Source organism: Drosophila obscura, unplaced genomic scaffold (assembly GCF_018151105.1).
Source record: "Drosophila obscura isolate BZ-5 IFL unplaced genomic scaffold, ASM1815110v1 contig_26, whole genome shotgun sequence".
Lineage (NCBI taxonomy): Eukaryota > Metazoa > Arthropoda > Insecta > Diptera > Drosophilidae > Drosophila > Drosophila obscura.
In genome coordinates this window covers 630,996-657,476 of record NW_024542813.1, presented here as the reverse complement: position 1 = coordinate 657,476, position 26,481 = coordinate 630,996, and the positions used below count along the sequence as shown (strand labels likewise).

At 45.8% G+C, this 26,481-nt stretch overlaps 2 protein-coding genes across 2 annotated transcripts in view; one reads left to right on the top strand and one right to left on the bottom strand.

Annotated features, from left to right (window-relative positions):
• Window positions 1-26,481, top strand: part of LOC121404621 (synaptojanin-1-like) — a 105,698-nt gene that overhangs the window by 28,726 nt on the left and 50,491 nt on the right. The window lies entirely within an intron of this gene.
• LOC121404622 lies at window positions 17,282-25,602 on the bottom strand. The gene is made up of 2 exons (XM_041594423.1): window positions 25,196-25,602; window positions 17,282-18,440 (listed from the first exon to the last, which is right to left on the bottom strand). The coding sequence occupies exon 2, from the start codon at window positions 18,423-18,425 to the stop codon at window positions 17,547-17,549; it is 879 nt and encodes a 292-aa protein (XP_041450357.1). The 5' UTR covers window positions 18,426-18,440; window positions 25,196-25,602; the 3' UTR covers window positions 17,282-17,546.

The window sequence follows — 26,481 nt, the reverse complement described above, 5'->3', positions numbered from 1 at the left end:
TCAGATGCCGGGGGACGTGAGGCAGTCAGAACTTGCAAGTCCCGCGGAGTAGACTTCTTGCGCCTCGGAGACTCAGCTAGCAGCTGTAAACTGCTGAACTGAGTGTCCATGGCCAAAAGCCGATCATATTGCTGTTTAAAGCCTACGATCAGCTCTTTGAAGCCACTCCGCGTCTGCCTAATGAACGAACGCATGTCGTTTTCCACAGCACGGCATTCCTCACAACTATAATGCAGGCCGTTGTTTTGGGAAATGGCGTCTCCTACACGACCCGAGATCCCTACACATTTTGCGTGCACTACGCTTTCGCAAAGCCAGCAAGGGATATTGGACTGGTCATGGGTGATCTGCTTCTTGCAGGTTTTTTTGGCACAGACGACAGAAAATTCGGGGAAAAAAAGTTCAAAACAATTCAAAGCAATCAGACCACTGTGCAGAGCAAATGCTTAGAGCAATGCTTAAAGCGAAATCGGTAAAAGATGAGAGAGGAGAGTGGTTGCAGCAACAGCTTATAGGTGAGAGTGTTACTGCACAAAAAGTTACAAGAGCGAGAGCGAAAGAACAGTTATGGAGAGTTAGGTGATAGAGAGAGTGATAGACGGCAATAACTACGCCAAAGAGCGGCGAAAGGTAATGAGAGGGCGTACTTACGAAAAGCAACAACACAAACACACGACAATTATCAGGCATGCACCCGCGGTAAAAGTATGATTTTAATGTAAGTTAGTTAGAGAGTTAAATTATAGATAAAAAAAACCGGCTGTTTAAGTTAAACAAAAGGAAAATGCGGAACGCAAAACAAAAACACGTCAGGTCACTACAAAAGAGAACGAACGATGATTCCCGTTACACTGTATATGTGCTGCTGTTTTTTTTTTTAATTTCTGAAGAGCCAGTCTCGTACCACTGGAATCATTATGTGGTTGTGCGTCTCAAAGGGAATGGGGACTTTTTTATAAAGTCTAGACAATGGATTGTTTATCAACGGGATGCTTATGCTGATAACTAATTTGTGGCTTTCTTAAAGCCTGGTCTAGACATCGGTTGGCACCCACAAAATTCGTTCCATTGTCCGAATATAGGTGAGCGCATTTCCCTCGCCGTGCTTTAAATCGCCTAAGAGCTGCTAGGAACGCTTCCGTTGTCATATGGCTTACTGCTTGCAAGTGAATCGCTTTAGTTCAAAGCATATGAACACTGCACTACAAATCCTTTGAAAGACTTCTGGCCTCTTCCCTTGGAACATCTCATATGAAATGGTCCTGCATAATACACTCCTGTGTGTTTAAACGGTCTGGACATTGTTATTCTTTCCGTTGGTAGGTTTCCCACCATTTGTTCAGCTTCTTCCTGACGATATCGGATGCATTTGACGCACTTTCGTACAAATTTCTTTATATTTTTTTTTGGCTGATAATATCCAAAATTGACGTCTGATCATCGCTTCCATAAACTGATTTCCTCCATGAAGGGTTGCATGATGGCATTCTTTAGTTATGAGTCCAGTTAGATGCGACTTCATAAGTATAATTGGGTGTTTTGTGTTAAACGGAAGGTCAGATGTAATCAAACGTCCACCTATTTAGGTAGTCCTTGTCCAAGAATGGGTAGAGGCTGCTGATCCTGCTTTTCACTGTTCCTCCTCGTTTGAGCTGCTGAATTTCGTCTTCAAACTTATTTTTTTGGCATAATCTTATAATGAGCATTCCAGCCGATTGCAATTCCATTGATGTCAAATACTGCGGTAAGGTGCTGCCTTTATGGTAAAATCGCCTTATGTATGCGACTATGTTCTTTATTTTGAGCCAACACGAATAGCGTGACACAAGCGCATTAATGAATTCCCCTTCATTTTTATACCCGTACTTAAAAAGAGTTAAGGGGTATATTAGATTTGTGGTAAAAGTGGATGTGTGTAACGCAGAGAAGGAAACGTTTCCGACCCCATAAAGTATATATATTCTTGATCCGCATCAATAGCCGAGTCGATAGAGCCATGTTTGTCTGTCCGTCTGTCCGTCTTGTTTGTCGGCTGTATCTCACAGACTATAAGAGCTAGGGCAACCAAATTTGATTTCCAGACTCATGTGATATCACACTGCTACAAGTGTATTTCAAAATTTTGCCCCGTCCCCTTCCGCCCACCACAAAGGACGAAAATCTGTAGCAGCCACACCTTTAAAGATACGATAAAACTAAAAACGCAGTATCGTAGAGAATGACCATATCTACCAGACTGAAACAAATCAGATCATAATTATAGCCAGAATAAAGAAATTAATTTTCAGTAGCTTCCCCCGCCTACTTCAGCCAGAGACCCGCTACTTATTCTCTTTCTCGCTCGTACAGCACGACACGTTCCTTCTCGTTTCGATTTTAATTTTGTGTTTTGATTCACCAACTAGCGTCTCGCTGAGCCTATGCATTTTAGTTATAGCTCTTTAACGAGGTAGGCCCAACAGCTGCGCAACTTCTTCTGATATCGAGGATAGCTGTGATCCTTGATCGATTAATGTTCTCAATAGTACATATTCTCTGTTGGCAGCCTTTGCTCTTACTTGTGCTGTGGCCAGGATTACTGTTGACGCGCTTTTGGAAGTTATTTTCATAACATTTTCTGGGGTTTTTTTTCCTTCAATATGTAACAATTCGTTATGAATGCTGTATCATCTTTTACACATTTTAGCACTGCTCGTTCCTGTTTTGTTTTAAACATAGCAGACATAACCTGGGTTTCTTCGCCAATTCTAATCGATTTTCCGACACTCCGGGATCCAATGACCTCCTAGACTGCAATATTTGCAATATTTCTCTCTTTTTGTGGTTTTTGAGTAGGCCGTCGTTTCCTGTCGTTGATATATCTTCCTTTCTATGGTAGCGTAATCATTTCCTGCTACCGCTGTTAATGTTTGATGCTGCTGTTCCAAGAAGTGTAGCACATCTGATAGCTCCTGAATTTATCTGGGTTTTTTAATATCCTGCTCAAAGTTTCGCATTCCTTCTTTGTCGAGCTTCCGGATTATTATTCGTCCGATGAAAGGGTCATTATCAATAATGGTTATGCCCAAAGCTTTGATGGCACTTATGCATTTATTAGTTGTATCAAGTAGCTGTCTAACATCTTCCGCATTGTCGCTTTTAATTCCTAGTTGATCCAGAAGTCTGTCCCATTGCGCTGTAAATAACATCCTGTTGTTGTTGTACCTCTTTTTGAGCGTCGACCATGCTACTTCATAGTTGACATTCGATGTTGCCAAGTGTTGAATTGGACGAGCTGGTTCACCTGTTAGTGCGTTCCTCAGTCGTATCATTTTTTCCGTGTTGTGTATTTTCTTTTGGTCATGTATCATCTCTTGGAATATGTCGCGGAATGTTGTCCATTCCTTTACGTCGCCATTGAACTGCGGTATTTTTACCTTTTCAAGCTCTACTTGGCTTCTAAATCCGGTCGCTATATGATGTTCAGATTTCAAATTTAAAGTTTCTGAAGTTTCTCTATTCAGGCATTGTCCTTTCATATTCTTCGATGGCGCCTTTTGTGGGATTTAAACACTCATGAAATAAATTTATTATCGTCGAGAGTGTTGTTTCCATGGCCTGAATTTCGTATAGAGTAATATCACTAAACGCCTTGTTGTCTATCTCGTTATAAAGGCGATCGCAACAGTAGAAAAGCTTTCCTTTTGGGGAAACTACTTCCGTACTTTTAGATTGGTTTGATGCCATCTCTTCGATACTTCCGGCTCCTTCGTTTGAACCGCAGGGTCTTTCATCTGAGTTGCTGATACTATATTACCAGTCATCTATGATATTCTTCTCTTATACCACCGCTCCTTCGCATTTAAGCATTTTTTTTTAGCATAGCGGCTTTTTCCATTCGATTTTTAAATATATTCTGTACAAAATACTCCTCTTTCCCGATACCGTCTTTTATTAACTTTTTATAGTTTGCCTCGATCTCTCCCTTAATTGCATCGAACTTTTTCAGGATATGTGCGGCTTTGTTTTTGGTAAGAGTTTTATTTATTACCTCCTGCTGCATTCTCATCAATCCTTTTTATACCCGTACTCAAAAAAGAGTTAAGGGGTATATTAGATTTGTGGTAAAAGTGGATGTGTGTAACGCAGAGAAGGAAAATTTTCCGACCCCATAAAGTATATATATTCTTGATCAGCATCAATAGCCGAGTCGATATAGCCATGTCTGTCTGTCCGTCCGTCCGTCCGTCTGTCTGTCCGTCTGTCCGTCTCGATGAGCGCCTGGATCTCAGAGACTATAAGAGCTAGCGAAACCAAATTTGGTTTCCAGACTTATGTGATATCACACTGCTACAAGTGTATTTCAGAATTTCGCCCCGCCCCCTTCCGCCCCCACAAAGGACGAAAATCTGTGGCAGGCACAATTTTAAAGATACGATAAAACTAAAAACGCAGTATCGTAGAGAATGACCATATCTACCAGATTGCCGAATCTGAATAATATCGGATCATAATTATAGCCAGAATGAAGAAATTCATTTTCAGTTGCTTCCCCTTCCCCCTCCCGCAAACAACAACCCAACTCATTTTCCTTCTCGCTCGCACACTCTGCCGCGTTCAGTGCGCGAGCAACCCCTAGCGGAGGAGATGTAGAATCTAATTGGAACATGTACAATCTACATGTTAGATGTATAATATACATTGTATATGTAGGTGTAGATATCATATGTAGCAAAAAAATGTAAAATGTAAAATTTTTTTTTTTTTTCTAAAATTCTTAAAAATCATAAGCTCAAAACTGTATATACTGACTGAGTACGGGTATAAGTAGAGTCGCGTCCCCAGAAGCGACTCACACGTTCCTTCTCGTTCTAGTTGATCCTGTTCCTCTAGCAATCTTTGCCGGCTCGTGCCCATTTTTCAGGCATATTTATTTTAGCCTTTTCAGTCCTAAGTGAACCGTTGGGGGAGTTTTTATTGTGGTCGCCTAGTTGACCACGTTGTGCCCCGACTCACAACTGAGATGTGTTCACTTAGGCTTTATGTGTTTTGTGCGATTTTATATACTCGTCCCTTACCACTTTTTTTTTGGTTATTGATAACGACCTTGGCACTCAGTCCAAGGTTTTACGCTATTCTATCGATTTGCCGCTAGCGTCCTTGCTATATAAAAAAACGTTTTATGCTATCATGTTTAGTTGCCACTAGCTACCTTGCTATAAAAGTCAAGGTTTTATGCTATTCTGTTTCTTACCACTGGTGAAGGATAACAGGGGCTATGGTGCTGATATGTCTGAGTTTCTTACCGCGGGTGGGGGAAACTCAGAGCCTCGATGGACCAAATGTTGATGTTACTGAGAGGAGTTATAAATTCAAACTGTTTTATTCTCAAAACGTATGCACTATATACAGGAAACTCTAACATAATTAAACTAAGACCAACGTTAAGAAAAGAACAAATGTGCGGCACTTGTTCCCAAGATCATCCTTGATAGTGACAAGTGTGTGTGACTGTGCGATAAGTGTGTCGACAGATTTGGGTTCGACGCGACCCATGTAGATGATTTAATGGTCGAACCGATCCTAGATTTAGGTGTCCCTTTTCTCAACTGGCCTCCTTCAAGTGGACTGTATTATTTATGGGTGGCCTGTATGGGTCCTGTTCATGTGAAGGGTCGACCTTTCTTGAAGAAATATATGTTAGAATTGTCATTTTATAAAAGTTACAAACATGAAGCTAGAAGAAGATCGGAAAATCAGTGTGCCTAATAGACATACATTAAGATCAACCAAGGCCTACTGATTCTGTTAATACCGCTAATAGTGATGAACCTCTTAAGGAACTCAAAACATTAATTGACATTTTGAAAATATTAGACCATAGATTGGACAAAATAGAGAATTATGAAAAAAATTCTGATAGCATTGAACAAAAACTTCCGACTAGCAGTGAATGTTGAGCTACTGAGTTTCTTCAGTAGCGTTGTTTTGCAATATGTTTATTAACGAGAAAATGGTTGTTCTGATTAATATGGTTTATTGTTGTAAACAGTATATAAGGCTATACAGAGTCCAAGGGATAGCGAAAAGGTGCGAGTTAGGTTGATGACGAGTCGGTTGGAGAGTTAGCTGGATTCAAGACGGGGTCAGATTGTAGACGCGGGGATAGGTACAAGACGGTGTTGGATTGAATGGCTCGATTCCAAGATGATGTGCAAGAAGTGGTTGCTAGATCCAGACTGACTTCAAGGGCCGGCGGGCAGAATTGCCCGTGCCCTAAAACAAGCGAGTGATAGAGAGAGCGATGGCAAAGCAAAGGAAAGAAAGAAAGGCCCGAGATGAAGAGGCGAAAGAGAACGGCTGAATAGGCTGCTGCCGTGTGGGAGCATGAATATGTACATATGTATGTAGATGACAATTTAGTACAGTGGGCAGTGCAAACAACGAACAATAATAACTACTGCTGCACCACAAGCTATAATTTATGTATTTAAGTACACTATTTGGCTGCGTAACCAAACAGTGAAATTCCGATAAATGATACGGTATACGATATAGACCCATATGAGCAAACCTCCGATATTCAGAATATTTACAATAAAGATGAAATTGTCTGGACGTTGATATGCAATGACTGCACCATCAAGTGGCCCATGCGAGACCAAGCCGAAGCCTGTTACGCGCGGAACCCAGGCAGAAACGCAGCCCCTCCTCCCGCCCAACCGACCGAGGGGTGCTGCCGCATGACGCGCAACGCGTGTTACCGAACCGATCGCGAGCATGCAGGAAAGATAGGTTTTAGACTAGAATTCGAGGAAAATTAGAGCTAAACACAACTCAAAGAGCTAAACATGCAAAGATAGCTAAGAAATATAACTAATTACGGGAAAGGTATGTTAGTATTAGTGATTTAAGAAGAGGAAGGGAATTAGTGTTGATATTATGTGGTAGAGGGAATTGAATTCCGAGCAAAGGACCCTAAATGGTTCGTGCAAGGAATAATTCGATCTACAAAGCGGAAGGAACAAAGGAATGAAGTTTCTAGTAGAACTAATAGGAATCGTAAAGTTTATGCGGCTCAACAAGTCAGGGCTATCTACGTCACCCTTGATCAGGTTGTGCATAAAAATCACACCAAGCATTTTTCTACGACTAACTAAGGTTGGAAGGTTTATTAAAACCAATCTACGAGGATAAGATGGCAGTCTCACACCTGCATCCTAGTTAAGGCCACGCAGAGCAAAAAGTAAAAAGTTTTTCTGGACTGATTCTATACAGTCCTGGTGTACTTTGTACTGGGAGCACCATACACAAGAGCCGTATTCTAAAATCGGACGAACAAGCGAGCTGTAGAGAGTCTTCGTTATATAGGGGTCGTCAAATTCCTTTGACCACCTCTTTATAAACCCAAGCACACCCATGGCCTTATTTACCATAGTAGAAATGTGTTCAGAAAACTTTAACTTTGGGTCTAATTTAACACCAAGATTATCAACCAAGGTAATTCTCTCAAGAGAACCCCCGCAGAGGCTATAAGGGGCCAAAAGGGGGCTGGAGCGATGAAATGTCATTACTTTGCATTTCGAGGCATTTAGGTGTAACATATTTGCACAACACCATGACTGAAAGTTATTGAGATCGGATTGCAAGCGAGAGTGAAATGAAATGTCCTTATACTGGACACAAAGTTTAACATCATCCGAATACATGAGTACGTATTTTATCATTAATAACGAGAAGGAACGTGTGAGTCGCTTCTAAAGATGCGACTCTACTTATACCCGTACTCAGTCAGCATTTACATTTTTGAACATATGATTTTTTAGAATTTTAGAATTAAAAAAAAAATTTTACATTTTACATTTTTTTGCTACATCTGTTATCTACATCTACATATATTATGTATATTCTACATCTAACATGTAGATTATACATGTACCATTTAGATTCTACATCTCCTCCACTAGGGGTTGCTCGCGCACTGAACGCGGCAGAGTGTGAGTTGAAATGAGTTAAATGAGTTGTGTTGTCGTGGGCTGGAGGGGGAAGGGGAAGCAACTGAAAATTCTGGCTATAATTATGATCCGATCTGATTCAGATTCGGTAGTCTGGTAGATATGGGCATTCTCTACGATACTGCATTTTTAGTTTTATCGTATCTTTAAAAATGTGCCTGCCACAGATTTTCGTCCTTTGTGTGGGCGGAAGGGGGCGGGGCGAAATTTTGAAATACACTTGTTGCAGTGTGATATCACATGAGTCTGGAAACCAAATTTGGTTGCCCTAGCTCTTATAGTCTCTGAGATCTAGGCGCTCAACAAGACGGACAGACAGACAGACAGACGGACAGACGGACAGACAGACATGGCTATATCGACTCGGCTATTGATGCTGATCAAGAATATATATACTTTATGGGGTCGGAAACGTTTTCTTCTCTGCGTTACACACATCCACTTTTACCACAAATCTAATATACCCCTTAACTCTTTTTTGAGTACGGGTATAATAATGTCGCAAGCCCCAATATATTCAACACCAAGGGAGCTGTCATATCACGAAAAAAGATTAGTTGACAAACTTACTGAAGGCCTTATTAGACCGAGTGATTCCCCATATACATCTGCAATTGTACTTGTCAGGCGAGAAAGACATAGACAGTTGAAAAAGATAACAGTAAGAGAGGGATACCCATTGCCCCTTATAAATGATTGAATCGAAAAAATGGAGGGTAATAAATAATTCTCCCTTCTGGACCTGAAAAGCAGTTTCCACCAAGTGAAGGTGGCAAATTCAATTCCATTTACATCTTTTGTAACACCAAATGGCCAATACGACTATCTTAGCATGCCATTCGGCTTCCGGAAGGCATCAGCAGTCTTTCAGCGATTTGTAAACCATATTTTCGGACCATTCATAAAACAGGGAAGTAGTGGTACACCGGATGACATTGCAGTCGAAACTAAAACTATTAAAGAACTCTATGTTGTCCTAGGTAAAGTATTATACCTCCTAGCAGAATATAGAAATCAAGTTAAGTAAGAGTCAGTTTTGTTACACTAATGTAGAATTTATAGGATTCACCTTAAACAAGGATGGAATAAAACCAAATAATAATCACATTACGACAATTAAGCATCTTCCGAAACCAACTAATTACGCAGATATGCAAAAATGCTTAGGACTGTTTTCTTACTTCAGGAGATTCATTCCAGGTTACTCAAAAGTTGCTAAGCCATTGCAGGCTCTGACAAAGTCTGTAGGAAAATTAGATGCGAAATGCGCCACAATATTTAATTATCTCTGTGAGAGATTTGCCTCAGCACCAGTTCTAGCCCTGTATACCCCGACTAGGGACACAGAATTGCATTGTGTGTAGTGCCGAAGGGTTTGGAGGAATTTTATTACAAAAACAGGATGATAATAAATTTCATCCAATTTCAAATATTTCAATATTATAATTTAAATTTTTTGCTACTTTTGTTATCTACATCTACATATATTATGTATATTCTACATCTAACATGTAGATTCTACATGTACCATTTAGATTCTACATGTACCATTTAGATTCTACATCTCCTCCGCTAGGGGTTGCTCGCGCACTGAACGCGGCAGAGTGTGCGAGCGAGATGGAAAATGAGTTGCGTTGTCGTCGTCAGGAGGGAGCAGGGGAAGCGACTGAAAATTAATTTCTTCATTCTGGCTATAATTATGATCCGATCTGATTCAGATTCGGCAATCTGGTAGATATGGTCATTCTCTACGATACTGCGTTTTTAGTTTTATCGTATCTATAAAATTGTGCCTGCCACAGATTTTCGTCTTTTGTTCGGGTCGGAAGGGGGCGGGGCGAAATTTTGAAATACACTTGTAGCAGTGTGATATCACATGAGTCTGGAAATTAAGTTTGGTTGCCCTAGCTCTTATAGTCTCTGAGATATAGGCGCTCAACAAGACGGACTGACAGACAGACAGACATGGCTATATCGACTCGGCTACTGATGCTGATCAAGAATATATATACTTTATGGGGTCGGAAACGTTTCCTTCTCTGCGTTACACACATCCACGTTTACCACAAATCTAATTTACCCCTTAACTCTTTTTTGAGTACGGGTATAATTAGGATCGAATAGTTTTAGTTATTGATATAGACGACATCAATTTTCAGCTTCAGGCTACGCAAAATAGGGATAGCACTTACTGTTCAGTGGAAGGATAAGTTAGAAAATGAAACAGTTAAAAATGTTGTACTAGATGATGGTGTTGTTTATAGAAAATATGGTGATTTTGAATTGCTTTATTTTTCGTCAGAAATGGAAACGAGTTTAATAAGAACAGCTCACGATAAATTATGCCATTTGGGAGTTGAGAGTACACCGAAAATACCAATTCCATTCGATACATTGCATATCGATCATTTCGGACCACTCCCTTCAGTAATATATAATCAATAAATAGTCATCGATGGATTCACAAAATTTTTAAAATTGTATTCGGCAAACACAACCAGTACTAAGGAAGTTTGCGCATGCTTAATGAAATATTTTGAAAACTATAGCAGACCGCGGAGTATTGTCAAAGATCACATTGTCACATCGTTAGAATTCAGTGAGTTCATGCTAAGTAACAACATTAAATACGTTAAAAAAGCAACCGCCTCACCACAGGCAAATGGTTTAGTAGAGAGAGTTAATAGAACAATGAAAAGTATGTTAGCAAAGATACCTGAGCCGGTGCAACATTCAGATGGCTGTATACTACTTACAAAAACGGAATACGCAATAAACAATTTTAAACATTCAGTTACTGGGGGAAATACCATCAGTGATGCATTTCGGTGCCCAGCAAAGAGGCCGCGATATTGATGATCTCTCAAAATATTTAGAAAACAAAAATAATTCAAAACCAAGAAGAGGCTTAGTAGCAATTATAAAGGGAGCATGAGATAAAATAACTGAAAATCAAACTAAGACCAAAAACTATTATGAAAATGGTGACACTACGATAGGTACAAATAAGAAATTTAAACCCGATACGAGCCAGACCAACTTTTTTTTATAGATATGGGGCTTTAAACATGCTTAGTGATAATTTTTTTGTTTTCTACGGCAGAACTTTTTTTTGAAGAATTTTTGAAGTCTGGTATTTTTTAAAGATTTTTTCAAAGGTATCGCTACATTTTTTCACATAACTTAAGTCTCTTAAAGTTAGTTGTAATTAACATTGCTATTCTGAAAAGCTAAGAGACGCAGCTATAAATAAAACCCAAACATTTTATGATTTCAGCTTACCGTCTGGAAAATATAAAGCATTGAAATGCAAAAATTATGATTTTTGTGCGGTATTTTTAGCTAAATTTTTACTTTAAAAATTCAGGAAAAGTCGAAAAAACTTTATATAAAGTTTCCTCGTGTCCTCAATTTTTTTGTGTATATGTGCATTAATTCCTTTGTTCCCAATTGGTAGGTGGGCCCGCAACCTTCCAAAAGGTATTTTTTTTCAGTGGTTACAGTTTTAGGTTTTAGGTTTGGTTAGCAATACTTTAAACCAGCGATGCCCAGGCCCATTGCCCACGGAGCCCATTTGTTTTTGTAATTTCCCTCAGCACAGGAAACCAATTCTTGTATGCATACACAGTTTGTGCTGTGTACCAACATACCGAAAGCCCAACCCATGCAAACATCTTTGTGTGTATGCGATCCGTCCAGCATAAACCGGTTTTGTCTCTTCTCTGATTGGTGTTACCCGACTTTTGTTATGATTTTGTTGTTGTCTTTTCTTCGAGTTTGCATTGTTCCCTTATTCGTATTTGTGTTTTTGTTTGGGAGTATTGGTGAGTGCCCAGCCGTAAGCTGACTTTGGGCATCGCTGCTTTAAGCGAAGCCTAATTAATGCACCTATACACAAAAAATAGAGGACGTAGGATATCATTTTTTTTCGACCTTTCCTGAGTTTTTAAAATCAAAATTTCGTTAAAAATACCTCACAAAAATCATAATTTTTGCATTTCGATGCTTTATATTTCCCAGACGGTAAGCTGAAATCACAAAGTGTTTGGGCTTAACTTCTAGTTGTTTTAAGTATCTTTTCAAAATAGCGAAATGCTTTACAACCAGACGTAAGATACTAGAGTTATTAAAAAAAATATAAGCGCCTTAGATTGCTTTTGTCCGACGCCACAGTCTCTGCGCTACCGGCTTCAGGAGTGGCGGTTGGGATAGGCTGCCGTTTGACAACGACACTTTTTCACCTTGGGACGACAGTTTGTCGGAGTAAGTTTGAACTTCCGTTCATTTATTCAAAAGTAACAAGACTGAACTTAACTCTAAGACCTAACGGAAATACGCAGCCGACCGCGCATAATCGGAATTAGCTGACCACGCAACATGTGCCGGAATCATGCGACTGCTGGTGGCCAATGGAATGAAGGCGCAGCCCACATATGTATGTACATATGCTGCTTCAGCGTTCTGAGTACAGAACTTGGGGGAATGTTAGGGTGACAAAAGAAAAATCAGGGCTACCCATGCATTATTTCTTATGTCTTAACTTGCAGGTGGAGTTGAGCTCAGCTCAGCTTGATCCAATAGCTTCGGTGACGGAACGTCTGAATCTCGGTCTTTAGGTCCGTGGCGGTGATCTCTTGCTGTCGTTTCGTTGGTGGTGTCATGTTGTTGTTGTTACAGGAAAAGAGTGGGGGTGAGAAAACGGTAAGATGGAGCAGAAGTCCAAGTCAGGGAGCGCAGCGACGATGAAAGCGAATGAAAACTTACGATGAGTTCAGAGCACAGCTGAGCACAAGTAAGATCCGTCATAGATTTGAGAGCAGGAGAACGAAGCGACGTGTCGAGAATCCAAGTCTGAAAGAGCAGAAGCGCAGCGACGATGCAAGCAGACTAAAAATTACGATGAGAACTGAGCGCTGAGCTTGATTTTATTTTATAATTTGGTTTACCATTTGGAACGAGTATAAGTTCCAAATGGTAAAATGTGATTTTCGGGGGGTCCACCAATTTTAGCTCAGCCGTTTCTCCATATATTTTAATAAACAATACTGTTCGGCTAAGTGCCGGCCCATGGCAGCAGTTGAGCATATGTAACATCTCTTAATATAACGTCTCTCTTTATCACCGTTTTGTTTGCCTTTGCTTATGCAAAGAAGATCGAACATCACCGTAGTTAAGCGTTTTGCAGTCTGGCACAGTGACCTGCCAGCTACATAGTTATAAACTAAACCTAAAATAAATATATAAATAAATAAAATACCGGCCCGCGTCTTCAATCGACCCATCGTAAGCTCTCGCTATCAAATCCGCACACCTTTCGCTATTTTTGGATACTACATGTATATAAACTTAAGTACAATAAACTGTAAATATAATCTCGCAAAACAACGCTACTGAAGAAGCTCAGAAGCTCAACAAATGTGACGCCTAATTAAAGCAGCTATACACAAAAAATAAAGGGAAACAAGATATATATTTTTTTCGACTTTTCCTAAATTTTAAAAGTAAAAATTTTGAAAATAAAGCCGCAAATAAATGTTCATTTTGCATTTTTTATTTTTATTTTTCCCAGACGGTCAGCTGAAATCCCAAAGTGCAAGTTTATAGCTGCATTCATTAGCTTTTCAAATAATAAGTTTTAAAAAAATCTTTAAAAAAAAGTTCTGAAAAAAAAAAGAAAATTCATTAAACAAATGTAATGCCCCAAATCTATTAAAAACGAGAAGAAACGTGTGAGTCGCTTGTACCCGTACTCAGTCATTATATACAAATTTGAGCTTATAATTTTTTAGATCTTTAGAATTAAAAAAAATAATTTAAAAATTTTTGCTACATCTACAATTCTACATTTAACATGTAGATTATACATGTACCATTTATATTATACATTTTCACCGCCAGTGGGCGCTCGCGTATATAACGCGGCAGAGTGTGCAAGCGAGAAAGAGAATGAGTAACGTGTCTCTTGTTGGAGGGGCGGGGGAAGCAACTGAAAATTAATTTCTTTATTCTGGCTATAATTATGATCTGATTCAGATTCGGCAGTCTGGTAGGTATGGTCATTCTCTCCAAAACTGCGTTTTTAGTTTTATCGTACCTCCTTTGTGGAGGCGAAAGAGGGCGGGGCGAAATTTTGAAATACACTTGTAGCAGTCTGATATCACATGAGTCTGGAAACCAAATTTGGTTTCCCTAGCGCTTATAGTCTTTGAGATCTAGGCGCTCATCGAGACGGACAGACGGACAAGGCTATATCGACTCGGCTATTGATGCTGATCAAGAATATACATTAATTATTCTTATATTCCTGTTACTTAAGCCGCGGCATTAGCCATCGGCAGAGAAAGATCGGATATGTTCTATATAATTTTATTCCGGCCTACTGGCGCGGTTCAAAGTGAGTAAAAGACTTAAAGTACAAAATGATATTATTATGCATAGGGCCCCCCAGCCTGGGCAGCGCTGCGCGAGCAGCGGCCTCCAGCTTTGCTGCGTCAGCGCCTCGTGCGGACCCAGTTGGTCGGGCGGATGTTTATGCAACATAGTAATATGTTGCCGCCCCTTTCCATGCCAGCGCTGGGTCAGCATTCTTATAACTAAGAACTTTGCCGATACCCTATGGCTGGTGGGGAGTGTTAACTACTCCCCCTCTTCAAGAGTGGTCGCCCTCGACCCTCTCAGGTTCTCCAGCATCGTGCTGACCTGGGCCAAATCCCTTCTCTTCTTGAGTAGGGATTTGCAGTAGACGACACTGCCAATGGCTCCGCACAAGATTATTCCCAATCCAAGGGCGATGATGGGATCCACCTTGCTCGCGGCGGTTTGCTCAACTTCTTTGATGTAGTTGAGGTTGGCCTCACTGAGCTGGTGTAGGAATGGCAGGCTCAAGACCTTGTGGTGCTCCGTGATGTTCAAGGCAGGCACCGAAGCGATCACGGGCACTCGCCGCTCAACATTGTCGCGATTCCGGAAGCGGGAGCCGTTAATGGTGGCGAAGTCAGTGAATGCGACCAGTTGAGTACCGGTAGTTTTGACCAGCGTGTCTGAGTCGCAACTGATCGTGGAGGGTGGTACCCGGTGACGGGTACCAGGTGGCTGGGTTGAGAGCGGCAATGCGCAGTGCCTCCAGAATGTAGCCCCGCGCACAGGAAACACTCAATTCCTTCTGGCAGAAGGTGGTGGTAGTGGTGGAGACGCAGCCCGTAACGGCCCACACCTGGCTTTCGCATTCGGCTACGATGTTCTCCGTTAGTTGTAGTACGGTGCCGTTGTGCTCAACCGGGAATAGCATGACGTTCTTACAAGCTAAACTTACTCTAGGATACCCTATAATAAAATGGATAACATTTTTCGATTGTAAATCCGATGATCCTATTGGGCTTTGAGGTGGCTCAGAGGGGGCCTAGCTGAGGCCACCGGACGGGTCGCAGGTTGCGGATAGCGAACGGCCTACCCTAGTGGGTAGGTCAGCTGCGAATAAGCGGGCATCTTAAAGAGTATCAACTAAGTTGGTTCTGAGGGAGAGTACTGAAATAAGCAGTCCCGGACAGCCAGCGGGTGTTCGCGACGCAGCAACACTGACGATGCGCTTGTGGTGCCGCCTCTCATTAAGTAGCTCGCACAATCCCATCCCTACACAACACCTACCCACATCCCAGCCCCAACACTCACCGCACACCGGGCCGGACTAAGGTGTCACTCGACCCGTGCCAAGAGTCAGCCTGGCTGGGGGCCCGGTATAAAAACTAGCCCAGTCGTGAACGGAGAGCTCAGGGACTTGGCAGCCCCCTGTTCTAATTATGCCTTACCCGGGTAACGCAGAGCTCTGCCGGGGTGGACCGTTCCCCTTCTCTGCAGCTCGTGGGAACTACATGGACAAATTCGATAACATAAACAACAACAAAAACAAAAACGAGAGAGGCACTCCCCAAATGCCTACAGGGAGAAACCCCAAGCAAGAGAAGGCCCAAAGGCCTGGCCAAATCCGCTCAGACGCAGGAAAGACCTGCACGGTGAAGGACGCGGGTATGAATCCGGGTGGGTCCCATCCCAAACCTGGGATGGGTGGAAAGCCAACACCCAAAACTGATACCATGGTAGGGCAGCTAAGCAATATTGTGGCTGCTCAACCTTCCGGTGAACCGGCGGGTGATGGCTTACCATCAACCAGCGTCCAAACCAAAAAATTCAGTTATGCCGAAAAGAGGAGTGCTGGGCACATACTCCGTCGGCAGAACGCAAGCCAGGAAGTCAGTCCAACAGCAGACTGGCTGAAGAAAGTGGAATGGGCCTCGGTGGTGTTGCCCAGTGTGGAGCCACAGAAGGTGGCCGCCCAACCGAAGAGGCAGCGCTCTCAAGAGACGCCCGGACCTGTCGCGAAGCGATCCAGGGTTATACCAAATGTATCCTTCGCGCAGATTGCCAAGGAGAGGACGCTGATAGGCGTTCTCGACAAAGGCAGCGCGGAGGGGAAAATACCCAGAAGCCAGTGGAAGTGGGTGGAAGCGGCACTGGCCGACCGCTGCTTCGAACTTCTCGAGAAGGATCCCGGGCCACTCCCAGTCTGCAAAGACATGGGATGGTTCCAGGGGAGCATCAAAGTGGTAGCCTGCGAGGATGAGCGCTCCGTAAAGCTATACAAAGCTGCGGTGGCGCAAATCGGTGGTCTACGCCGGGGCGAAGCTCGTCGCTGTGGACTGGAGCGAGGTGCCCAGTAGACCAAGGGCCCGTATATGGGTACCGGCCACTTTCAAGGAGCCCGAGCGGATCCTCACGATGTTGCAGAGATGCAACCCCACACTGCCAACCTCAGATTGGAAGGTGGTCAAAGTGGAGGCATCAAAGGGCCCCACAAATCAGGCGGTGGTTGTGCTGAACAAGGAATCGTTAGCCCCGATCGAGGCAGCCAGGGGAGAGCTTAACTTCGGGTTCAGCTCGGTGACCATGAAGGTCTATAAGTCGGATGCAGCGGCCGAGGCGCGTTCTGTCAACAACCCAGTTGAGCAGGACGTTGCCTCGGAGATCGAGGCACCCGAAGTAGACCCGGAGCCGGAGCCGGCCCTGGAGAGCTACTCCTCGGAGACGGAGCTGATGCTCGATTTTGAGGCGTTGTGTCGGGCCGAGATCCTCGACGACTCTGACGCCGACATAACAGTGGTGGAGAAGCGAAAAAAAAAAAACAAAAAAAGGAAAAAAAAGGGGGGGGGGATTCCTAGTGAGAAAGCCCTCAGCAGATCCAAAGTGTCCCGCAATGAATAGGCACAGTATGATCGTTAACAAGTTGGTTTATTGGGCACTCGAAACGGCGCGGTTGTTTGATTGTATGTGTGTATGTATGTGGGTGTGAATATAAAACGATTCTATGTATCGACGCGTACCGGAATGTACGGGGGTGGGTAGCATACTGAACTCCCGCTTAGTGAGCTGGCTGCCCGCCAACTCGCTAGCGCCAGGCAAGAGAGAGCGCGCTCCGGCTGTTAACAACAGCCCCCTGCCAACTCGCTGCTGCTACTCTCAACATCCTCCCCCCCCTTGCAGGACTGCAATGGAGAACCTCTATGGCTGAGTGCACGCCCCAGAAACAATCCATCCGAATACGGTGCTTTGGGCCACGGGAAGACCTTCTCCTAGGGCGAGGAACCCGGGTTGGATCACCTTCTGGTAAACGTCGGCGCCGAGCACGAGGGAGACAGTGGATGGGCGATGGAAGCGCTCGTTGGCGAGGCGAATGTCGTCGAAACGGGTTCGCACCGCCTCGGTCACGGGGCGTAGTGGCGTGCGGACGCGCAGGCGGGGCTCGACCTTCAGCACTGCGTCCACTTGGAAGTTTCCATTCTTGGCGCGGACAGTCGCAGTGCACACCTTCTCGGTGCCAACCCGCGTGGAGGGCAGTTTGAAGGCGATGGCCAATGACTCGTCGATGCTGCTCACTGGGGTACAGGGGTCTATAAGAGCCACTGTCTCAAAAGTTCTGGAACCCGTATCTAAGACCACCAGGGCCGTCGGGAGAACGTTGATGCTCCGGTTCTGGAGGAGCGTAGCCACGGATGGTGCCGGATCTTCCACGACGGGGCGGTTTTCGGGGAGACGACGGCGTCGTTCAACGCTAGAGGCTGGAGCCGCCGGAGGGGCTGGTCCGGAAGCGCGGCCTGAACGCTGGGACGCACGGTTGTGGAGTAGCGTATGGTGGTTCCCACCGCACACTTTGCAGCCCTTGGTACTGCGGCAGTCTCTGCCGGAGTGCCGATGAGCCAGGCAATTAGCGCAGTACTTGTTAATCAAGACGGCTCGGAGTCTCTTCTCGGCGTCCAGGCGAAGAAAGCGTCGGCAGGCACGGAGCGGATGGCTTCCGGAGCAGACTCGGCAACGGTAGGAGTTACTACCTCGAGAACGTCTACTCTCCGAAGTGCGGGTGTTACGAGACCGTGGAGCCATCTCTAAATACGGAAACTATGGCGAAAGAAGAAGACAAAGAATAGGAGACGGGTTAGTAACGGGATAGGAAGCGGGGGACGCGCACGCTCTTCGTTAATGTTGGATGGAGCGAGGAGGTTCTACGGACAGAAGAACGACCTTTGCGACGGGCCTTTTGAGGACCCCCCGTGCAGTGAGGATGTCGACTACACGGACCCGATCGTCGGCGCCGGGGTACACGGAATGGATTCGTCCGAGACGCCATTCATTAGACGGCAAGTTGTCTTCCTTGACGACGACCATATCACCAATCTGCAGATTGGGCGTGGGCGTTTGCCATTTGGTCCGCTTGTGGAGTTCCTTGAGGTATTCCTCTTTCCACCTACGACAGAACTGTTGGTTGAGTGCCTTCAGATGTTGCCATCGATTTATGATCGAGGTGAGGTCACCCTTAACTTCTGGCTCCGCCGTCGCCATTAAGGGTCCCCCCCGTAAGGAAATGCCCGGGAGTTAGGGCCAGTAACTCCGTCGGATCTTCGGACATAGGCGAGAGCGGTCTGGAATTAAGGCACGCCTCTATTTTCGAGAGAAGCGTGGAGAGCTCCTCGAAGGTGTATCTACGAGTGGACGTGGCCTTATAGAACAGGGTTTTGAAGCTCTTCACTCCGGCTTCCCAAAGTCCCCCCATATGTGGGGCCCCTGGTGGGATGAATTTCCACGAGACCCTTTGGTGACTATACGCATCAATCACAGAGTCCTTAAATGCTTCTAGGAAATCACGGGCCAGTACTGTGGCTGCGCCCACAAAGGTCTTGCCGTTATCGGAGTGGATACTCTGTGGACAGCCTCGTCTCGCGACGAACCGCGCGAAGGCAGCGAGAAATTTCTCGGTGGTGAGGTCGGACGTAGGCTCCAAATGAATAGCCTTCGTGGAGAAACACACGAACACGCACACATACCCCTTGGTAATAAGGCACGCCCGCCCTGTGTAGTTGCGGATTTCGAAGGGACCGGCGTAGTCAATTCCGGTGTGCGTGAACGGTCGGGAGAATGAAGTTCGCTCCCTGGGGAGATCCCCCATCAGTTGAGTTTGCAACTTCCTTTTGTGGATAAGGCACACTTTGCAAGAGTTCACGACACCCTTCATCAGCTTCTGAATCCGTGGAATCCAATACTTGGATCGGATAAGTCGCACCATCAATTGGCTGCCCCCGTGAAGAGTGATCCGGTGTGTGAACTGCGTGAGGAGTCGCGACAAACGACAGTTATACGGAAGAATTATGGGATGTCGCTCGTCATACTTCAGCCCTTGCGCCGTAGATACACGGCCGCAGGAGCGTATGACCCCATGTTGATCCATAAACGGATTCAAATTCAGGATAGAACTTGATCGAGGCACTGGACGCTTCTCACGTAAGGAGTGATACTCTTGAGAATATTCTCGGCGCTGAGTTTCTAGGATAAGAGTTCGTTCAGCCTCGTTAATTTCCCCGCTTGTAGGATGGATCTCCTGTGCGTACGGTAGTTTTCGGCAGCGCTTTAGGAAACGCAGGACGTACGCGCGGACTCGTAGAGCTTTTTCAAGCGTGGAGAATCGCTCGAGGAAGTCTTCGGGTGGGCTGGTTGTGAAATGGACTTTCACAGCCCGCTGCTCGAGGTCTATGACGGGGGTTTCCTGATCTTGGAGCGGCCATTGAGAGCGTGGTTGCTGTAACCACGAGGGCCCATGCCACCAGAGATGGTTGTCAACCAGATCCTGTAGAGGAACCCCCCGACTGGCTAAATCCGCCGGGTTGTGCTCGGAGCGCACATGAGACCACTTTTGGGTCTCGGTGGTTTGAGCGATTTTCGTCACTCGATTGGCCACGAAGGTGGTCCAATGGCATGCAGGCTTGTTCAACCAGGCGAGAACGATTGTGGAATCTGTCCAGTAGTAACAGGTAGACCCTGTCGTCGGCATACTTGGCAGGATAGCCGTCGCCATTTCGGCTAGAAGCACGGCCCCGCACAGCTCTAACCGGGGAAGCGATACGGTTTTTACGGGCGCAACTCGTGTCTTCGCTGCCAGTAGATGCACGTCGATACGCTGGCCCATCTCAACGCGAACATAAATCGCGGCGCCGTAAGCCTTTTCTGAGGCATCACAGAACCCATGGTGCTCCACCTTAACGGATGGCTGGGAACCAATCCACCTTGGGATACGGATCTTGGTGAGACAGGAGTAACTACGCAGGAAGGCTTGCCAGTATTGACACAGTTCGTTCGGAAGGTTCTCATCCCACTCCAGTTCCTGCAACCAAATTTCCTGCATGAAGATCTTGGAGCGGACGATGAACGGTGCCAGCCACCCTGCAGGATCAAACAGTTTCGCTATCTGCGAGAGGACTTCTCGCTTGGTGTAGGATGACTCAAGCGAGAGCACCGGAGGAACAAAGAAGAACTCGTCGGAGGTCGCTTTCCAGCGAATGCCGAGGGTCTTTGCCGTGCTCTGTGCGTCAATCTCCAGGAAATCAGTGTGGAGGAGGTGGTCACTCGGAATCTCGGCCAATACGTCCTTGTGGTTGGCTGTCCACTTTCGTAGCGGAAAACCTGCCGAACTGAGGGCGGCCTGTAATTCGCGGATGGCTAGCTGAGCCTCCTGTGTGGAGTCAGCGCCGGCGAGGACATCGTCGACGTACATAAAGTGCCGAATGATATGACTAGCCCTGGGGAATTGCGATTGGACGTCGTTGGAAAGCTGTTGAAGGACTCGAATGGCGAGAAAGGGGGCGCAGTTGACGCCAAAGGTGACGGTTTTCAATTCGTAATCACGAATTTCCCCCTCTGCGTTTCGAAACAAGATTCTCTGGAAACGAGTGTGTTCTGGATCCACCCAAATCTGACGGTACATTTTGGTGATGTCGGCGTTGAACGCATATCGGAAGTAGCGCCATTTCAGAATCTGAAGGGTCAAATCGGATTGTAGGACCGGGCCCGCGTGAAGGAGGTCATTCAAGCTCGTTCCGTTCGCGGATGGGCTGGATGCGTTAAACACCACACGAAGCTTCGTTGTAGTGCTATCGGGTTTGATTACTGCGTGGTGAGGGAGATAGTAGTTGTTGGAGTCGTGGCTCGGAGGGACCTCTGTCATGTGGCCCAGATCTGAGTATTCTTGGATTACGGAAACGTACTGTTCGTGCAACGGCGAATCTCTCTTCAGCCGATTCTCGTTCCTTAAGAACTGGGCTAGTGCGATGGACCTTGAATACCCTAGGCCAGACCCGAGATGACCCGGGTCGCGGAATGGTAGGGTTACCATGTATTTTCCGCTTGTTGCCCTCGTGGTGGTTTGTAGGAAGTTGCTTTCGCAATAGGAATCGGACTCTCCTACTAACTTGGTTGGTAGATCCTCCACCTCCCAAAACTTTGTGAGGAGCTTGTCTAATGGAGCATCGAGGACGTTGGACACTTGTGTGGAGAAAGATGCGATTCGGTTCGGGGGGGCACTGGGCACCGGACCAGTAAGCAACCACCCGAAAATCGTTTCCTGCCCAAGGAGAGAGCCACAAATGTCGGTCTGTGAACCGCTCAGAAGGATGGAGGGAAGGATATCGGCTCCGATCAGGACATCTATCTGCGAGCTCTCATAGAAGGTGGGATCAGCTAATGGCAGGTTCGGCAAATCTCGCAACGCACTTAGCGGAATTGGATATGACGGGAGATTGCCTGCTAGTTCCGGCAATACGTAAGCCGCGGCTTTCAACTGCAAGCCCGGCTTAGTCGGGGAACGAATGGAAAAGTGGCAGAGCTTCTTGGACTGAGCTGCTACCGACTGACTCAGGCCTGAGACTTGTGCCTGAATAAGGCGGAATGGTAGTTTGATGATGTTAAAAAGCCGTTCCGTAATGAACGTAGCCTCGGAGCCCGAGTCGATTAGAGCGCGGGCGCGGAAATTTGTCCCCAGGTGGCAAATGTTAATTATTGCCGTGCCTAGAAGAACGGGCCTGGTGCCCGAGGTGAAATAATTTTGCACGGTGGGCTGAGCGTCGGACGAATTGGAAATTTGCGCGGATGTGGACGACTCACTGGAGGCAGGAGTACCGCGATGCAGCAGTGTATGGTGACGGGCTCCACACGTGAAACAATTGTGGGCGCTGGTGCACTCTCGGAGCTGGTGACCTCGGGCAAAACAGTTTAAGCACAACTGCTTCGTCTTGATGCAGCTTGAACGTGCTTCAACGTCCATTTGGAGGAAGTGCGGGCAGAGCCGGACCGGATGATTCTCTTTGGAGCAGAGATCGCACTGCTTCGGATTAATGTGGGTCTTGAAGGAGTGAAAGTTCCTCGGAGGAGGACTGCCTTGAGACCGGAATGGGTTGGCGTGGCTTCCGGAGGATTGCGGATTTTGACTGCCTTTGGACGGTTGCTGATGCGGATCGCTTCTAGCCTGGGAAGGGTCGCTCTCCATGGCCTCTAGCGTCAGGTACCGCTGTGTCAGGAAGGAGTCGATTTCCGTCCATGGAGGCATTTCCTTCTTGTCAGTCACTGACGCTTCCCACAGAGCCCGGGTCAGTTTTGGCAGCTTGGATGCACAGATGGTCACCAGAATACTATCCCAATTGTCTGTGCAGACCTTGGAGTGGGCCAGAGCAGTTAGAACACCTTGAATGGTGCTCTGAAGCTCTTTCAAGGCACGACTAGTCTCGGAACCCACGCGAGGCAGCAATAGCAGGATATTTATCTGGTTGGTCACCAGGAGTCGATTATTTTCATATCGACTACGGAGGGCTGACCATGCTGCCTCGAAACCGTCATTGGTAAGTGGGGACTTTTCTACTATGGCTTTCGGATCGCCACGGGTTTTAGTAGTGAGGTGGTACAGCTTTTCCACCGGGGACAGCCTCGGATTGTTTATATAAATCGCTGTGAATAGGTCGCGGAACGTCGGCCAGCGAACGTAATCCCCTGCGAAAACTTCAATGTCACAGGGGGGCAGCCGACAACCGCCCTGGGAGGTCTGCGGCCCGGGAGGTCGGAGGTCTGGGCGGTCTATTTGGGCTATGAGGTCCGCCACGCACCGCTCATAGCCCTCATAGCACTCGCCATACATTTTCTGAATTTCCTCTTGGTCTTCAGGGGCCTCGCACAGCATTGCCAGCGAACATGCCTCAAATTCAGCATCCACCTTGGCCCACATGTTTTTGAGCTGGTCACGACGGACCTGTGAGACCGCGGAGGATGGGGTGGCGGTCCCTGGAGTGGTGAGCCGTGCCTCCAAGGTGGTCAGCCTATCGATGGCTGCCACAAACTTGGCCCGTGCGGAGGTGACAATCGGCTGTGCCATTGGAAGTGTGGAGCGAGGATCGACTAGTTGCGGGTATGGAGGCGAAAGCACCTTAGTCGTGATCGGCGAAGGAAACAGCACCGATTTGGTCGTCGCCGCCGTGGCACTCGTGGAAGCCCTTGGAGTACCTAAGGACCTTGCCCTTTGAGTCCCCGAGGTCGGCGTTGATGGCACGGATGAGCTAGATGGCCTTGATCTACCAGGCGTAGGCACCGCCAAAAACTTCTTGTTGTCTTCCACACCTGTTGGCATACTAAGAAGGACCGCACGCGGAAGCACAAATGAACGCCAAATGAGGACTGTGCGGATAAAGCGGAAATGGACACCACACCAGAGGCAGAACAACAAGGAATTGTTTTCCTGTCGAGCACGACTATCGGACGATATTCCTCAAGAAAATTGATATTTTCTTATTGGCAGTGGTTTTAATGCACGAAAAAGTCGAAAACGGAATCAGCACTAGACTACGATATTTGATATATCGGTATTGGATTTTATTTCGTCGTAGTGGGTGATGTGTAAGACGATCTTAGAGCGAAAACGGAAGTGTTCGGGAAAACTATCGGATGATATGACGCAAGAAAAAAGGATATTTTTCCTGTTCCCCGCGGTTTTGGCGCACAAAAGAATCACAATCGGGATCCGCACTAGACTACGATATGTTTAAATATCGGTACTGGAATGGATTTAGTCGTAGTGGGCGATGGACAAGGTGATTTGCGAAAAAATATTAACTACTCGATGGATACGAGGCCCGTGAGCGATATTTTTATTTTTGCCACCACTAGGTTTTTTTTTGGTTTGTCACCTCTAGTTTTTTTGCAATTTGGAATTTGGCGCGGAAAAATGCAAAAAAGACTGCGGAAATGAGCTGTGCCTCTTGTTGGATGAATTTATCCCGGATGTGGGGGAAATTGCTCGGGCTGTGGGTCACTTTAGGGGCGCCTGGAATGCTTAAATTCTTGGTAATTGCGAAATTTGCATAAGCAGCGGAGTGCTGGTACCGCGTATCGGACGAACGCGTTCGTGCCTACATATACTAAGTGTGGTATGTAGATGTGGAGTAATCGGTATTTTTTTTTAGGTATTTTCCCACCGGGATTAATGAGGTTTATTATTTATGAGAAGTATTGAGTGAAAATAAGATTGTAAGAATATCCAATTCGATATACACAATAAATACAATAAACAACGCCAATAAATCACTTCGGATGAGTGTTTTATTGGGGGCGGGGTATGTGTGTGCGAATCAGGCACAACATATGCACATGCATATATACATACGTGTCGGACGCCGGTATTGTGGCTGTGTAGCGGATAATTGCTAATAGCTAACGGAAAGTGTTAGTGAGATCGGACAATATGTACATAAGAATATATGTACATATGGATAAGTGGACACTCGGACGTGAATAGTGCGGAACGCCAATCGCGGAAGGAATCGATTGGCGGCACAATATGAGCGTACTTATCTGCAGTTCTCTCTGGAATCCACCGATGCTTGCTGGGACAATCTCGATTCAGCAAGAATCCGGCTCGAAGGACCAATGTTTGTAGTAGGGCGCTTCCTAGTGCTGCAGATAAGCCCTCAGCAGATCCAAAGTGTCCCGCAATGAATAGGCACAGTATGATCGTTAACAAATTGGTTTATTGGGCACTCGAAACGGCGCGGTTGTTTGATTGTATGTGTGTATGTATGTGGGTGTGAATATAAAACGATTCTATGTATCGACGCGTACCGGAATGTACGGGGGTGGGTAGCATACTGAACTCCCGCTTAGTGAGCTGGCTGCCCGCCAACTCGCTAGCGCCAGGCAAGAGAGAGCGCGCTCCGGCTGTTAACAACAGCCCCCTGCCAACTCGCTGCTGCTACTCTCAACAGATTAAAAAAAAAAAAAAAAAAAAAAAAAAAAAAACCCCAAAAATAAAAAAAAAACCCCCAAAAATTTTTCTGCCCCAAAATTTTAGCAATGGCGACAACAGCGCCGGCTAGCATAGAGCTACAGGGGACACGCCTGAACCTGGTGTCGTCCTACATGGCTCACAAAAAAACCCCCCCAAAAACCCCCCCCCAAAAATACCCAGCAACAGCGAGAGGTCGGATGAGGGCAAGCCTACTAATAGGCTGCGATGCCAACGCTCATCACACCCAATGGGGGAGCTCAGATACAAATGTAAGGGGTGAGTCACTTTTCAGCTTCATCCTGAACTCCAACCTAATTATTGGTAATCGGGGTAATGACCCCACTTTTATCATAAAAATCCGTCAAGAGGTTATTGACCTCACTCTATTGTCTCACAAACTGTCAGACATAATGGAAAGTTGGAGAGTCCTAGAGGACCACTCCTTCTCCGACCACAGGTACATCGAGACAATCCTATCGCTCGAAAGCACCAAACCCACTAGCTATATTAATCCAAGGAAAGCCAAATGGGATATGTATAGTGCAAAAATGGAGGAATTACTCATCCCCCTTGCCCCAAAATGCCCGGACACACAAGACGATCGTAATCGTCTTGTGGACAATTTCACGGAAGCTTGCAACAAGGCCTTCATGGCAGCTTGCCCCCCAACCAAACCAAGAGGGAAAAAGAAACCCCCCTGGTGGTCTAAACATATAGATACCCTCCGGAAAGACTGCAGGACTCTCTTTAACAGAGCCAAAAGCAGCAGCGAGGAAGCGCATTGGGAAAATTACAAAAGTAAGCTAACCCTATACAAAAAAGAAACAAGGAGAGCAAAAAGGGCCTCTT